This window comes from Cyrtonyx montezumae, unplaced genomic scaffold (genome assembly GCF_038088225.1).
Source record: "Cyrtonyx montezumae isolate F1298 unplaced genomic scaffold, pur_monq_1.0 scaffold_25, whole genome shotgun sequence".
NCBI classification, from domain to species: Eukaryota; Metazoa; Chordata; class Aves; order Galliformes; family Odontophoridae; genus Cyrtonyx; species Cyrtonyx montezumae.
The window spans coordinates 185964-202852 of NW_027071992.1; the positions used below are offsets into that span (position 1 = coordinate 185964).

Sequence of the window (16889 nt, forward strand, 5' to 3'; positions counted from 1 at the left end):
CCTGTGCAACATAAAAGACATTCCTTCACAAAAACACCTCATCTGAAGCAATCATTACTTAGAATTTTGCAACAATTTCATCAGAGACTAAAACAGATACTACATAATATTTACTTATTCTGTAAAATTACTTTTCTATGGACAATCTTCATTTGTGAGGTCTTAGGGTTGTGACACTTCAATTCACAGAAAAGTAATGTGCTGAAGCAGGATGAATAGGAAAACTGCTATTAATTTTTCTGTAATCTGTATTGAAATAGTCTTAAATTATACTAGAATTTAGAAATTTGATAATATAGTAAATTATTAAGAATTACATGCAGGAGAAGAACGAGTTTCCACATTTAGCTAAGGACAAAATCATGGTGAGGCTGTATTAATTTTTAATTTCTGTGTCCAAACTTCAGTGATAAAACAGTTTCATAGCTCTGAAGAGCACAGCATCTGTATTTACTAGGTTTCCATATACTACTGTAGTACGTAACATCTGTCATAAGCTGCAGTTATCTACATAGCAACATACAGCATTGCTTTGTTAACAACTCTGAAAAAGCTGCACTCATATAAAGTTGTCTAGCACCTAAGTCACACTTATACTAGCATCATTCCCATCTGAGAGAACTAAAGAACAGCGATTCTCATTTACTGTAGACCTGTATTTTGTCTAATGCTCTAGTTCCTCACTCAATATTCTAAACTTGCTTTTAGTTCTGCAATCAGAATAACAGCACAACCACAGTCAATAGCTGTGATGTGCAGACTTGAGTTGGATTTATTATAAACTGCTCCAGCTTTCTTCTGTAGAGAAAATAATACTATTTAGTGCAGTGAAAAAAATGGCTTAGGAAGCAAAACTTTCTTCATTTTAATATTTCCCCTCTGCCCAAGAGTACTCTTGAAGGTTATGAAATACATAAAAACACTTAAACCTCGCTTTGTCATTTGTTTTAAGGACCTCAAACTGAAGAGCTGTAACAGGAAGAATGCTGCGGCAGTGCAGTCAGCTATGACTCATGAGACCAGGGCTGGCTTCAGACTTCCTCAGTAACTGCAGCCAAGTAAACGTTTCATGTAAACTACCCTTGCTCGTACAAAATTTAAGAGCTAGTATGGGTTGGCTTTACACAGAAAGATCTGGGACATTTGGTGCCTCTATTTCAGTAGGATTCTGCACAGCTACCTCAGAATGAAGCTTATAGGCATACAGAAGGGACACTAAGGGCTGTTGGAGGCTGCCTTTTTTTTTTTTTTTTGGAGCATATTCTTGCATGGAATTAATTTAAATGTTTTTCTTTAAAATGCTTGCTCAAGAAGGTCCTCAGCACATGCAGGCTGCCTTTATCTCAGACTCATGAAGGCAGCTAAACACACCTTTGAAAAACTTTATGAAGGTTTTTAAGTGCTCCTGTTCAGTGTCATGCCACCAGCATGAGTTTGGTTGCCCTGAATTCTCAATTGAATGCATACTGCCTGGGGCTGTCAGCGAGGTGGGGGATGTCCAGAGAAAGCATTTGGAGTTCACCATCCTGCTTTATTTCCTGGAGGTACACAGTGACTCCTACTTGCTTACTACATCCCTGTGTGACTAAAACATTCTAGTCATCCTTGCTATCCTTGGTTGTGAAAAGGCAGAAGGACATACACTGGTATCAATCAGATTTTCAGCTTGCAATACATGAAAATTTCTGTTTTATCCCTCCAATGTCTTGTCAGGTAGCTGTCTGAGAGCTACACTACTTTATAATCACTTCTGAGCACGTGGAGGAAGGGAAAATCATGCTAGAACACGGTGAATTTAAATTTTATATAAATGAAACAGACGGGAAGTGAACAGGAGAGAAAAAGAAAAAACTTCGTCCACAGTTGTGAGAAGAGATTCAAACACTAGTCTGGGGATAGCATTAAAGAACAGAAGGAAGAACCAAGAAGCAGCCAATAATACCTCATGATCTGTACTAAATAAAACCAGAGAAGGCAATAAAAACACTTTCAGCAACAAGGGAAAGCAAGCTAGTTTCTCCACACCTCAGCAGGGATGAGAATGTAACAGATAATACAAAAAAGTTATTTTTTCTCCAAGTTTGAAAAGTTAATGATGAAAATAAAATGAAATCTGGTCATCAAGAGCAAATAAAACTCTTGATTCACATGTAACCTTTTTCTCAAATTGGTAAAAAGTCATTTTTGATAAATGATTATTTCATTTTATTTTTATTAATAACTGTGCAACAGGACCTCATTTAGTAAACTCTAGAGGTCCTTAAGAGTTCTTCCACTGTAGTCCACATTTTTTAAACAAAAGAAAAGGGAAAAAAAGAGGGAAATAATGCATCTGACTGCAATTACCCAAAAAGCATGGGGAAAAAAAGCAGTTAACATTTATTTTATTATTGTAATTTATTATCATATCTTTTATTATATGGTAAATATTTTACGATGGCAAATCATGCATTTGTCAAGAGCGAATCATGTTATGCCTAAATTCCTTTTGATGTGTTATTTGGCATTTAATGGAGATTTCTTATCTTGCCCTTATCTGAGATTAGTTCAGTTGGGTTTTAGGTAACACAAAATTGCAGTGAGCTGAATGTATTCTTGTTTATCACCAGTACCTAAACTCCACCATACTGTCTGATTCCTCCTTCTCAAAAAGAACAAGGGAAGAATATGCAATCAGAGAATGTCAATTGCAGGAGTTGGAAGGGACCTCTAGAGATCATCTAGTCCAACCCCGCTGCAGGATAAGACAGATCAACTAGACACAGCATAGGGAGATAAGTGTAACTTTTTCCCTCTTATGTACTAGAGCAGTGAAAACTAAAAGCAAACTAAGAACTCCTTCTCCCCTACCCAACCTCTTGTACCTCTTCACCCTGAGTAGCACAGGGCAGTGGAAGCTGCAGTCAGCCCTTAACACTTCAACTCTCTCCCTCCCATGCTCCTCAAGGGGTTACTGTTCCCACACAGGCTACCCACAGGATGCAACTCCTCATTCCCTCTACAGTTACCTAGCACTGCTACACAGACACTATACCATTGTAAACAGCATCCTTTTGTATTTACAGGAGTTACTTTTGAAAGTATTTGACTTTGTGATTGTGCATTACAATCATGATTTAGTACAAACTAAATGCAGTCTTAAGTATTTTTTAAACTATTAGTTACCCTAGACGTAGCTCTCAGACTGAAATTAACAGTGTTACACTTCACTGTTTAACATACATTTTGTGCAAAATGTACTGAAAACACATGAGATGTGGCAAGTTTGAATTTAATTGTGAAACTTTTTTTTCCTAAATCAAAATCCAAGTAAATCTAAAAACATGGTCAATTAGAGACAGCCAAGATTTGTAGCAGAAAACATTTTTAGTTCCTGAATTCCAAAATCCAGGCAAAACTCAACAATTGGGCTAGACTGTTTTGTCTTTATTTCATCTTATTTTCAAACAACAGGGCATACTTACTGTTAAATAAGCACTATATTTTTATACATTACTGAACAACATTATTGGAAGCAAGCAAATAAGCCTTTTTTTTAATGTTGCAGTGAACAAACTGTTAGCTGTCCTATGTTTTGCCACTTAAACGGCTCATCACTGATTTAATGGATATAGAAATTTTTTAGTGATACATTTATACATACAGAAAAATCTTAGCAAGGATACTGTTCAAGAAAAAAAAAAAAAAGAGCCTAGTTAATGCTTTTACACTCTTCACCACTATCCAAATATCACATTTAAGACCTCAGGTTTGGATAGCTGCCTCTTAGTAAGAAAGATATCTCTTTTCGAATATTTATTAAACATTTCAAAAAATACTTCTGTCTTTTCAAACTAAAGTAGAGGCATGCTGCACTTACGACAGTAGAAGCACACTGAGCAGAATTAATTATTAGTCTGTTAGTTCACTATGCATCTGTAATGACAGCTTGGTTAAATCCACTGAAAGAACCCTCTCATCTGAGAACCACTTTTGTAAGTCTAGAACAAGTCTATACTGTATGCGTTACCTCAGCAGTTAAACCAGATTTTAAATTTGAAGCCTACAGTTCTCAGGAATAATCCCAGTGGATCTACTTTTCTTCATATTGACAAATGGGTTCCCATGCAAGAGTGATCAACTATAAAATAGATTTTTTTAATTTCATATAGAATCAACTATCCTGGAGTTTTATAGTACCCATCTTTTTAGTTTTTCCAGTTATTTTTCTGTTAATATCCAATTTCTATGTAGTATTAAGACAAACTGTATTGGTTTATACGTAACCATGCCTCTGATCCACGCTATATCCAACTGCCTACTGAGAAAACAATGACTTGTAACAGGAATTAGACTACAGAATGGAATGCCAAGCAGAAAACTGCATGTGATGTTTTTCAGGCATCTATCATGCCCAAAATATTAGCAATATCCACTGTTATCATCTACCAACCATTGGAAAATATCACAACTCTTATCACCTCAAAAAACCTCAACTTAGAATTAATTTGAAATCACTAAGATAACCTTAAAAGGGATCTTATGCACAGGAAGACACTAAGGAATTATTAAACAAGAAACAAGGCTGCTACAATCTAGCATCAGAAAATGAAAAAAAAAACGTGCATCACTTCACAGAGCAAGCAAATATGAGAGCAGGAATTGTATATCCATTGCTCCTTTTGTACTGATTATTTTTTTCTTAAATCTCATGCTATGTACCTCAGCATGCCATGCAAGTTCCAGAACCTGGGCAGGAATTGGTAGCAGCGAAGTCTTAAATGGATTTCACAGAGTCAAAACCCAAACAGGATGCTTTGCCTTAACAAAAAAGCCATGCTTTGTAGCAGTACAGTTGAGTTGGCATAGGGTACAACGTAACAGTCTCAGACTCCTGCAGATGGGAATGAAGAGTCCCTGTCTGACGAAAGCAGGGGAATTGCGCCTATGCAGCTTTCCACACTCAGGAAAGCAGGACACTAAGAGACTAATATTAATTTATTTTTAATTACACACCAAAAAAATCAAAGCTGGAAGGGACCTCTGGACATCATCCAGTACATCAACTCTGCTCAATCTTGGCCACCTTGTAGGTTGCACAAGACTCCCCAGGTGTCTTAAAAATCTCTAAAGGAGACTCCACAACCTCTCTGGGCAACCTGTTCCACTGCTCTGTCAACCTCAGACTGAAGAAGACTCAGACTGTTCACTCACATTCAGACTTCTGCATTTCAGTTTGTGCCTGTTGCCTCTATTCCAGTGGCAATCTGCAACAGGACAAATTTGGCTTCATCTTTTTGATCCCTTCCCTCATATTTGTATATACTGATGACATTTCCTCAGTCTTCTCCAGGCTGAACAGGCCCAGCTCTCTCAACCTCTCCTCCTAAGAAAGGCTCCTGCCCCAGTCATCTTTGTTGCCCTCAAATGGACTCTCCCCAGTAGTAACAGCTCTTTTTACTGGGGAGCTGAGAACTGGACACAGGTGTGGCCTCATCAGCGCTGAGTAGAAGGGAAGGGTCAAAGTGAAGACCTCACTTGACCTTCTGGAAACATACTTCCTAATACACCCTACGACACTATTGGACTTCTTGGACATTTGGGCACATTGCCCATTCTTGGTCAACTTTTTGCTCAACAGAGCAAGCAGTCAGGTTGTTCTTCCAAAGCTCCTTTCCAAGGCATCAACCCTCAATCTGTACTGATCCACACACCAATGAGTGTATGTATGGCTGACAACAATCTTCTGTGCTCTGTCAACCATCCACATCTCAATACACCTCGCTGTCCACTCATCTAACCCACACTTCCTGAGCTTTATATAAGAGTATGTTAAGAAAGAGTGTCAAAAGCCTTACCGAAGTCAAGCCAGACAACATCCATTGCTGTCCCTTCGCCTCCCCAATCAGTCATGATACCATAGAAGCCTATCATACTGGTGAAGTATCTATCTCCCCTTGGTGAATCCATTTGGAGTCTTCCCAATCACCTTATTGTCCACATGCTTAGAAATGAAATCCAGGATGAGCTGTTTCATCACATTCCCAGAGATGGGAAAGGCTAATTGAGCTGTAATTTTCTAGGCCTTCATTCTTGCCCTTTTTGAAGAGTGCAATGCTACTGGCTTTCTTCCTGTGCTCAGGTACCACTCCTGTTCACCATGACTTTCAAAAAAAAAAAAAAAAGAGAATGGCCTAGCAATAACATCCACCAGCTCCCTCAGCACTTGTGAGTGCATCCAACCAGAGCCCATAGACTGTAAGAACCTTACAAAAGTACAACTGTATATGCTTTTCTACAAATGCAGTATTACTATTACTAGCAACAGGTGACAAGTCTTATGCTAGCCATGCAAGGCCCCAGTCCTGATCAATCAGGCTCATTATGAATTTTTCATAAAACATACTCTGTGAACAATGGCTTGGTACATCAGATGTCTCTTGCTTAGACTGTGCAGATTAAACTCTACACAAAAAGCTTTCCGAGTATCAACACATACTGAAAGCAGACAGCCCAGAACCATAACTCATTAACTGTCAGTCACTGGTTATCGAAAAAGCGTGACCCCTAAGAGCCAGGAAGACTGCTTTTGCCCTAGGTAGCAGCAGCTAGACCAAGGGGAAACTCATAAAAACAACCAATTAACATGGCAACATCTCTGCTGTAGATGGCAAAGTAACACATCCAATCTGCAGATGAAAAGCTGGTATCAAGGAGTAGGAACCATCCAGAAGGTCTATTATTTAAGAAATCACGAACCAGGGGGTGACAGAAGATGCCAACCTCAACCCAGTACATGTCTGTCCTGCTCTCTCCACTCCTTTTTGCGGAGCTCTCCATTGTGATTGCCTTGAACTCATCAGCTAGAATCATCATAAGCAAGGACATCAGGCTAGCTATACATCACTGCTTCCTTATACTGCACACTTACAATAATTTCAGCCATAAGTACTGAAAACCGACAGCTTGGACTCCATAATGATAATGGATAGTGTGTAAAAACTAGTGTACAGTGATACTGTGTAAGCTCAAAGCATGTTGCTAATGTGAGCCTAAAGCCTTCTGTTCTGAAGTTTAACACTGACCTGACTTGTCAAGAGTTTAGGCTAAACTTTCCCATTTCATCAAATTCCTCGTTACATACACACAACTGTATTTGTATTCATATATATTTAGTTTTTAAAACAACTTTTCACCTTTTGCAACTTAAAAGAAAGCTTTTGAGTATGTATGTTAGATGAGTCACAAAACAATCTGGGTTCATAACTGCCTTGAGAATTTACTGGGTCAGTTAAATTCTATACAACCACTTCTCCTAGCTGTGGAATGATGGTAGAACATAAATTGACTAGGGAGTGGCTGAAGCGTGCCGGATTTGATCTAAACCATACTGATTAAAACTAGAATAACAGCAAAAGCAGCTTCTGAAGTTTGTCTAAGAAGCAATCTAAATGATGAACTTGGAGATGCAGAATGAACATTAAGTAATCCAAACAATTATTTTGTGTACAAACAAGCAAAAAGCTGACGAGTTAGTAACTTCAGGAGGCAGCAAAAAAAGGAGGTAGCCTGGTATAGCAGCAAATTAGTAGACATAAATGAGTATTCTAAGCCTTTTACTTGTCATTCCAGGAATGCATTTCGGGAAGTGAGGTCTGGTACTACATGTACACTCAGCAGATATGTTAAAAATGTCATTAATGGCTTTCATAAAGACAGATCAGATAATCAACAGTAGGCTGCATAGCAGGACAGTTGAGCAACCCTTCAACCCTAGAGGGGAGGAGAAGCACCAACCAACTGAATCCATTAACAATAAATTAACTATAAATAAATCTCACAGAAGACAAAAAGCAATCAAATTGAGCAAGAGTTTGGACTGAAAACAAAACTGAAAAAAATTCAGAGATACAACAACATAGCATTAATATCAAATGTAGACACTAGAATTGTTCAAGGCTTGTCCCAGAATCTGCAAGAAGCATTGAAAAGCATGAAAATGCACAGGTACCACCAATGGAAAGAAATCTTGATTAGACATTCAATTGTGGAAAAAGTCAAGGGGAGAAAATACACTAACTGGCAATAAAGTTGACGCAAGTACGCTTGAATTACAGTCACAATTTCAAGTGTGTGGGAACATTATGGCATTCGAGTCCTAAAGCAGAATTCTTCAACAATATTAAGTAATCCTAATACGTGTTCCTCTAGCACATTAGATTTCTTTCTAGATCCTAATCATTTTTAAATTCTTCATCAATATAAGCAGCTTCATTTATGGTGAATTGGATGCTTGTTTCTCTATGCCTGATTAAATTTCTTCAACCCATACTAAGGAAGAAACCTTCAAGTTCTGTTTACTTCTCTCCCTGCAAATACTTGCTTTTTGCTTGCCAGGAACATTAACACTTTGATAATCAAAGGGCAACATTCTGGCATTTTCACTTTGAACGTCAACCTATCCAAGGCTGGTTCAGATTCAAGGACTGTCAAGGTTCATATACAAATACATAGAGGATATGAATGCAAAATATAACTGTCCAGAAGAATCTTATGTTCTAAGCAGTATCTGCCTACTGCACCAACACCCAGTATCATTATCTCCTGGGCATCAACACTCTCTCCATTGCTCTGGCATTTTGCTCTCCAAAAATGCAATCATTTCAGGACTTTCAAATACAAGTAAGCATCCCTGACTAAACTTCTATCTGTAGGGTCTCCTCAATGGGCTATCTAGAATCTCCAACATTTAAATCATATCAATGCAATATTTTCCACTAATCTGGAAGACTTTTTTTTTAAAGCAAGTCAATGCCTAAAAACACTAACTACATTATGTCCTAAGTAAATCCCTATTTATGGTTTTTATTCTGTGCCTTAGTTTACTCATCTTTTTAATAACAATCAAGGCTGAGGAAGCACTTTATCAAATTACATAAAATGAATTAATACTCATCATTTCATAAAAAACATTGTTTTCCAGCCTCAGACAGCTGAAAAGAAATTAATATATTTCCACATAATTAGCAATTATTATGAATTTGCTGCCCTGGTATTTCTGCCTAAAGCAGTGATTTACAGATTAGATTAAAAAAAAGCTTTCACCAATGAAATGCTATCAGTTTGCATTCAATTGCACTAGCAGCTGACTGAATCAAACCTATCAGTAGATAAAAGCAGTAACTATATTATTCCTCTTTTATCACATGCAGTTCTGTTGGCAAGATCAAAGTTCAGAGCACTAGCTAGTAAATGCTGATCTAAAATTTACTTGCATCATTCCTCTAAGTGGGTCCACTTCTGTACATTACTACTCCAACACCTTCCAGAACATTTCATAATTTTTTATAATTATACAAAACAACAAAATCCAATAATAAACGCATCACTGCACTGCTAATGTCACAGTAAGTTTTTAAGAGCATGTTGTAATACATGATTCTTCACATAAGAAGTGCTTTAAGCAATCTTATTTGTTTAGCAGTAACATTTTCTTCAAAAAGTAGACCTCTATTTCAAATCTTATGTGCTTGTACAGTTTACAGTCTATTGAAAGGACACTCACAGGAAGCTTCTGGATCTGTTTAAGTTGCCAAATGCATGAAGCATCCTCTGTAAACTTGTCAATCTATTTTTAAAACTGTCAAATGTTACTTCTCTTCTAAAATGTCCAATTATTAGTGGTGGCCTGCATTATACTATACATAAATACCGCTAGAAGGGTGACTGCTGAAATCATAGTATCTTAAAAAGTGAGGAATTTTCAACTTTTAGCAAGTGGTTACTAGAAAGAAACATTCTGCAATTTTTTTGTAACATGTAATGAAATGAGAGGCTTGAACTCAGAAGCTGTCAGGTTAGCTCTTCCATGTATAGTGTTCAAGGCTTTTTTTTTTTTTAAGTGGAGCTCAACTGTGTTTATTCTACCCCTAATTTATAACATGACTATTTACTAACTTCATCACTACAGCTTTTTTTCATGAACAAAAACAAATTAAGATAACTCATAAGTCGAATTGCCTAAGATGAACAGGCTGCCTCTGAGGTACACTTCTGCTTTCTGTCTTGTCAGCTCCTAGCTCTAGATATCCAGAAACAATCAAGAAATCCACACTTTCAGAAGTCCACACTGAACCAGAATGACTTGCAGTTTGAACATTAATACCATTACTTGCCTTTATTACAGCAATAATTCTTTATACTCCCTGGAAACAAATTAGTACACTGAAAACACACCCTTGTTATGTAAAATGCATTAGCTACTCAATCATAGTTGAACCACTCACTAAAGAACTGTTTAAAAGTTTCTTTACAGCGTAAGAAAAGTCTTAAAATTTAAGATATAACAAATAGCGTATTTGCATTACAAATTTAACAAGGATACATAACCTCAGTATAACAAAAAACAAAGCGAATAACTGCACCACAGTTGCTACATCTTATTTAAGCCAGCAAATTAAAGTGTTTTTTTCTACAAAAACACAGAAAGCACAAAGACCAAGCACTGGATTAAAAATGGCAGGTAATGACATCTGTCTAAAGAAGAGCTCAAACTTGAGATGGAACAAGATTTTTCTGTTCTTCCTACCCAGACAGACTTCTGTGCTCTTTGCATATTTTCCCCACTGCAGGTTATCGAGCATCATCATTCTTAGAAACTGTCAAGCATGACATTTCCTTAAGAGCTTTTCAAAAATCCTCCATACACAACTAAAAGCTGTTCCAACCAGACATACCCTTTTCTGAAAAACCACAAAATTCAGAGAAATACTTTAATGTGAAGAGTTCGTAGACAAATTTGAAAATTTATTATTACGAATTATCATCAGACTAAAGTATTAGTGCTGGCCTTCCTGTGAGACTGGTTGTAGGTTGGTAGTTAAAGTAGATGACCTCCAGAATTCCCTTCCAGCTTAAGTTATTCTATGTATATCATGCTACTTCATGATATAGAGAGAAGTCATTGAATAAACAAGACCCTCTACCCACAGGCACTGGTGGCACCATCAGGATAAACACAGTCAACAATAGTATAATGTGAACAGACAATTTTACTGTAAGATGGATTTCCAACTCTATAGATCATTTATGTTTTCAGTAACACACCCCAGCTCTTTACATCTCCAAACCTAACCTCAAAGACCCACGTCTACAGGTATGCCATCAACATCCACTTCTAACCTTACCTACATAAGTCTCCATTGACAGCTTGCCATTAGATACAAAGAAATAAGGTTTTACCACAATCAGGGATGTCTCTAATAAAAACCACCTAGCTAGCAACTCCAACAGTTATTCAAGATGTTCAGAATCACACAGAATGAAATGACAGAACAAAGCTCAAGTCTTTAGGTCAGCTTTTTTTTGTTTTTAAATACCCAGGATTTTTCTTGACCACTTACCAGAACTCATGAGTTAAAGCATCTGCTCTCTTACAAGCCAAACACTGTCAAAGTGGTTTTCCTTAACTTGTCATAAGCAAATCAGCATCAGCTACTGACTTCCACTGTCCTCCTTCAAAATTTATTGTACATAAATTCTTCACAGTACTTTACTTGTGATCCAGTTAAGTCGTACAGTAAATACTTTTCCCTTGGTCTCCTATTGCAGAGAAATCTCAGAATCTCAATGGCTAATATTCTGAGTAGATCAATCAAACTCAGTATTTTCCACTGAACTAATGACAATTACCTTGACATACTGGTTCTAGAAAGATGATGCTATAATTCTAGACTTAGATATCAGAAGAAGTTACTTTAATGAGCTAATTTAACAAGACATCTTATAAAATATCCCTATAGAACTTGCTAGCAATATCCACCCAGTGTGATGTAAATGATTAAAAAAGACCGAAAGGGACTGTGGTTTTCTGAATACTAATTTTATGTCTCATAATTAATACTATGACTAATCATCAGGCTGACATTAATCTCTGAAAATACAGAACTACTATTCAGTGACAGAAGCTTTCTAAGTTTATGCTTATTGATGTATAAAGCATGGAAGTTCTACACTACAAGCGGCAAAGAGAACTCAAAAAAATCACTTCACCCACAGTTGAAAGCAATTATTCTCTTACCTAATCTAAGCATCTAAAATAAACTTAAGAATACAACCCTCTCATAAAGGTAAGTATTACAGACATCACCATACAATAACCCTCATATCTTGCTTCATACTGCAGAAAAAACTGATTGCGGTATATCAGATTGAGAGGGAGATAGGTACAATGCCCTACTCTGAATAAACAACACTGAGGAAAAATAAATTTACAGCATAGCGAGACACTGTAGGAAAAGAATACTCAAGATGAAAAGTCCAATTACTGAACATTTGTAGCTGAGAATTACATCACTAAGAAACAAAACTTCCCTCCTCTAACACACTAATCTTTGATATTCAGCGAAGAGTAAGTTCCACTGACAACAAAAGTAGTTTTCCTGTTACCTCAAGTTTTTATTAGGTATTGATCTTCTCCTATGCACTAAATACATGCTAACTAGCTTATCACTAGTAAGATATTACATGGACAAAAGTAAAGATTAACAGGAAGAATATTTCAAATATTTGGAGCTGTTGGAATGGGTCCAGAGGAGGGACACAAAGACGAACAGAAGGCTGGAGCAGATCTCCTATGAAGAAAAGTAGAGAGTGGGGCTTGGAGAAGAAAAGGCTCCAGCAGAGCCTTTCAGTACTTAAAGTATGCTTAACAGGAGGGAGACTGACTTTTTGCAAGAATAGATGGCAACGAAACAGAGGGAAGCGGCCTTTAATCAAAAGAAAGGTTTTAGATTAAACACTAGGCAGAAATTCTTTACTCACTGTAGTGAGGTACTAGAACAGGTTACCCAGAGAGGCTGTGGATCCCCCATCCCTGGAGGTGTCCAAAGGCAGGCCACATGGGCCCTGGGAAGTCTGATCCAGACAGTGGCAATCCTGCCAACAGTGGGGATGACTGGATACTAGATGATTCTTAATGTCCCTTCTGGCCCAAGCCACTCTATGATTTTAGTATAATTCTTTTTCTACTGTCAAAAACAATTCAAAAAAAAGTTAGTTTTTGCTACTCAACTATCAAACCAGAAGCATTCATTCTTAAACTCTGGCTCAGACAAATAGCTTCTGAAAAACAAGTGTTATCTCCTAACAGTTTCAAACAACTTCCCATATCCCAGAGATGCAAGAAATGACCTGACAGCATTCTTGAACCTCTAATACTTCAGCAGCAATCACTAACTGCAGCTAGAAATAATTAACAGAAGTTTACCAGACTTCAGAGATGCCATTTAAAACTAAAAATCAAACAACTAAAGCATAAAACACTCCTCACAATGCACAATCCTTAATAAAAACTGAACTAAAATATCAAGTTAACTTTTAGAACTGTACTCATTTTTCTTCCTCCCTCAACAAATTTTCTCAATATACTAATGAAACTCAAGAACTAAAAAAAAAAAAACAACAAAAAACCAAACACAAACTCTTCAACTCTAAGGTATCACAGAATAGAAAAGTCACCTCCTGTAAAGATGTTTCACCACTATCACTTCCTTGCCAGAACACAAAATGCTCCCCAAATTCCCTTCACAAAGTGCAATACCAGCACTTAACCAGTAGCAGTAGGGCTGTAATTTCTCACTCCACCACTACAATTGGAATCTGAAATGCTATGACATGCTGTAAAGTATGGATGCCCAACCCCAGTCTGTCAAATCATAACACTGAACTGACTGAAGGGGCTTGGGCTGCGTATTAGAAATGAGTTCTGTTACTTGTATACTTTCTCATATATTTTTAATTCAAACAAAAAATAAAAAGAAAACTATCAGGTTGGATATATATGCTCTAACATATACTTCCAGACTTCTCTTGGTCTACTTCCTTGTCATCACCTTCCTGTCTCTGTTGGGTAAACACATTCAGTTTCTGTCTAGTTAACAAAAGACCTTTCTGGAAATCCTAATCAAAGGCTGGAACTACTACAGATAGCCACAAATACATTAAAATGAGTACTTCTCCTTTGTCTTCCTCAACTCATCTTGAAATAACACATTTAGTAGAATAAAAATACACAAAATGCTACTGTTTTTGTATACTTTGGTGCTGCACAGAAGATATTCAGAGGAAGGCCATCGAGATCAGAGGGCTGGAGCACCACTTCTATGAAGAAAGGCTGAGGAAGTATTTACTTAGAGAAGAATGTGGGGAGACCTCAAAGTAGCCCTTCAGTAATTAAAGGAAGCCTTCAGGGAAGATGGAGAAGGCCTCTTTTGTCAGTCTGTCTACTGTCAGGACAAGGAATAATGCTTTTAAACTAAAAGAAGACAGACTTCAATTAAACATTAAGGGAAAACTCTTAACTCAGAGGTTGGTGAGGAACTAGAGGAGCTTGCCTAGAGAAGCTGAAGATGTACCCAGAACTGTTCGAGGTCAGGTCAGATGGAGCCCGGGGCAATGCGACCTAGTGAATGGTGTCCCTGCCCACAGCAAGGGGTTGAAACAAGATCTTTAAGGTCCATCTCAATTCCAACCTTTCTGCATGTATTCTATTTTCTGTCATATAAGTGGACTATTTAAATATAAAAGAAAAGCTAGAGCATGACTTCAGTGAAGATTAGTCAAGATTAAATAATTTTTAAAGCAGCAAAAACAGATTTTTCTTCATCTTATAACACCAATTCATCACAGTGAGATTGCATTTGTACATAGGTTCTTCATTCTTACCAGCATAATACTAAGCCTTCAAGCATTAGGCAGAAACAGCACTTATCACATGGTTATTTGTTTAAGGAAAGAAGTAAACAGCAGTCTACTTTCCTTTTGGAAATACATATTTAGGTTCAAAAACTTAGGAGTCAAAGAAACACCACTTTTTTGTTTTCTAGTGCAAAGTGTACAGACTGTGGGGGATGTGAATTCCTTTGGGAAGTTTTTTTTCATGACTTAGTTTGACCCTTGGGAAAACAATACCTCTTCCACAGAGAAACTGTACCTCTATGCACAGAACTCTGAAGCATAACAGAAAGCTGTTTACTGCAACCTCAAATGAAAACAGCTCATCTTATTAGGAGCTCATTTGTCCTGCTCCACAGCGTTGCAAGGATATCACTAACTTAACGTTAAATGATGAAATAGAATAATTTGCCATATCCATATTTGCTTTCACTAAATATTAGCCTACAACAATGTAACACTCCAAAATGTGAAAAGATGGAAATCTTGAAATAGCACTTACTGTAATCACAGCTTTACTCAGACAGATAGAGCCTCTGCAGCCATATTCTGTTTCATCTTCAGACTTGTAATAACTGAGTGTATTGGTTTTCAGAACCACCCATCGATCTTGCCATCCGTGAATGTAGTTGGTCCACTATAAAAAAAAAAGAAAAAAATGAAAAAATCCGCAAATAGAAAAAATACAGATAAAATAATTTTGTTGATTTCCAAGCCTTTCGAGTATCAGGAAAAAATGTTGTTTGTTTTTACGTTCTTCCCAATCGAGAATATTTCACTTCTTCTGAACAGGACTCAAAAAAACCCACTAAAAAACCACTAAAAAAACCCACTTTTGCAAATCACTGAAATACACTACTAAAAGCCAGTTGTTTCCCAAAAACAGGAACAGATGTCTTTGCTGCAAAATTGTTCCCAAGGCCGCTTAAACAAAGGTACCAAAGCACTGATAAAAAACGGGGCAGGAAAGGAAAACCAAAATTCCACCTTGAATTTAGACATGTGATTTTAAATCCGAATTGCACAAAAGTCCAAAGTGAATCAGGACATTAAATATTTTCTTTATATATAAAGTGATTTCTACCAAAGTGATTTTACTGAAATGTATGACTCTTTTCATATGAACATACACATGCCACTATTTCACCATTATAGTAACTAACGGCATCAGTTCTTCATCAGTTTACTACCACTCACAAGTATTGCTTTAGGTTTTAATTCCATAACCACCTCACTACTAAGAAGATAATTACTTGTCAGCAGGCATCAAATCATCCTATTACTAAGATCTCTCAAGGGACTCAACATTCATATATACAATGAAGCTGATATTCCAGGAACAAGTCCTGGATTCATCATATAAAGATATGGTTACAAGTGACTAATAATCAGGACTTCATTAGTAGCTTGTGTTTACTACAACTTCCCTACACAATTGAACAGCACCCCATGGGACCATATAGTACCAACTATTCTACAACTCTGATGACGCACTGGTTCTAGGACTTTGACTGCAGTACAAAAAATTATAAATTAAATAATAATAGAAACAGGAAAACGAAAGCACTGAGAATGATTTTATCAGGCAAGCACTTCTTCGATCACAACAAAGACCTTCTAACCACTATTCACCATTTTACTATAAAGAAACAGGAAGGGAGAGAAAGTGGACTAATGGGATAATTTCCACATTATACTACATGTATCAGTTAACAGGTGTCTCATAACTGGGTGTTAACTCTACTAATGACAAGAGGAAGTCTAAGCACTAAATAGAAAAATAAATACTATTGCCTTAGAAATTGCTAGCTACTTTCAACCACAGGTGAGACCTACATTTACTCAAAAAATAAACCTTTTTGCAATCTTCTAATAGGCTGAATAGCTACATACAGTATGAATTGTTCAGCTGTGTGTAGTACATGAACTGATAGCACCGTTACAAAGGTATATTTGCGCTGCCTTTCTCTCTTTGTCTCTATTATATTCTCTGTTCCTACCAGATGTGAAGTGCAAAGCCCAATGTTATCTTGGCCAAAAGAGCAAGGGACAAGGAAGAAAGCACCTTTCCTCCTTTGACACAGTTAAGTGAGGTAAATATAGCAGCCAATCTTGCATTTGCTGCTGCAATCAACACTGGCTGTTGCAACCAAAATGTGACACGAATTAAGAGACTC

At 37.0% G+C, this 16889-nt stretch overlaps 1 protein-coding gene across 2 annotated transcripts in view; it reads right to left on the reverse strand.

The window, feature by feature from the left end:
* The window catches only part of CERT1 (ceramide transporter 1), a 76836-nt gene that overhangs the window by 57986 nt on the left and 1961 nt on the right, over nucleotides 1-16889 (reverse strand). For both annotated transcript variants that reach the window (XM_065739800.1, XM_065739801.1), the window contains exon 2: nucleotides 15215-15349. In XM_065739800.1, the coding sequence (XP_065595872.1) occupies nucleotides 15215-15349 (135 nt within the window). The remainder of the gene's footprint in view (nucleotides 1-15214; nucleotides 15350-16889) is intronic.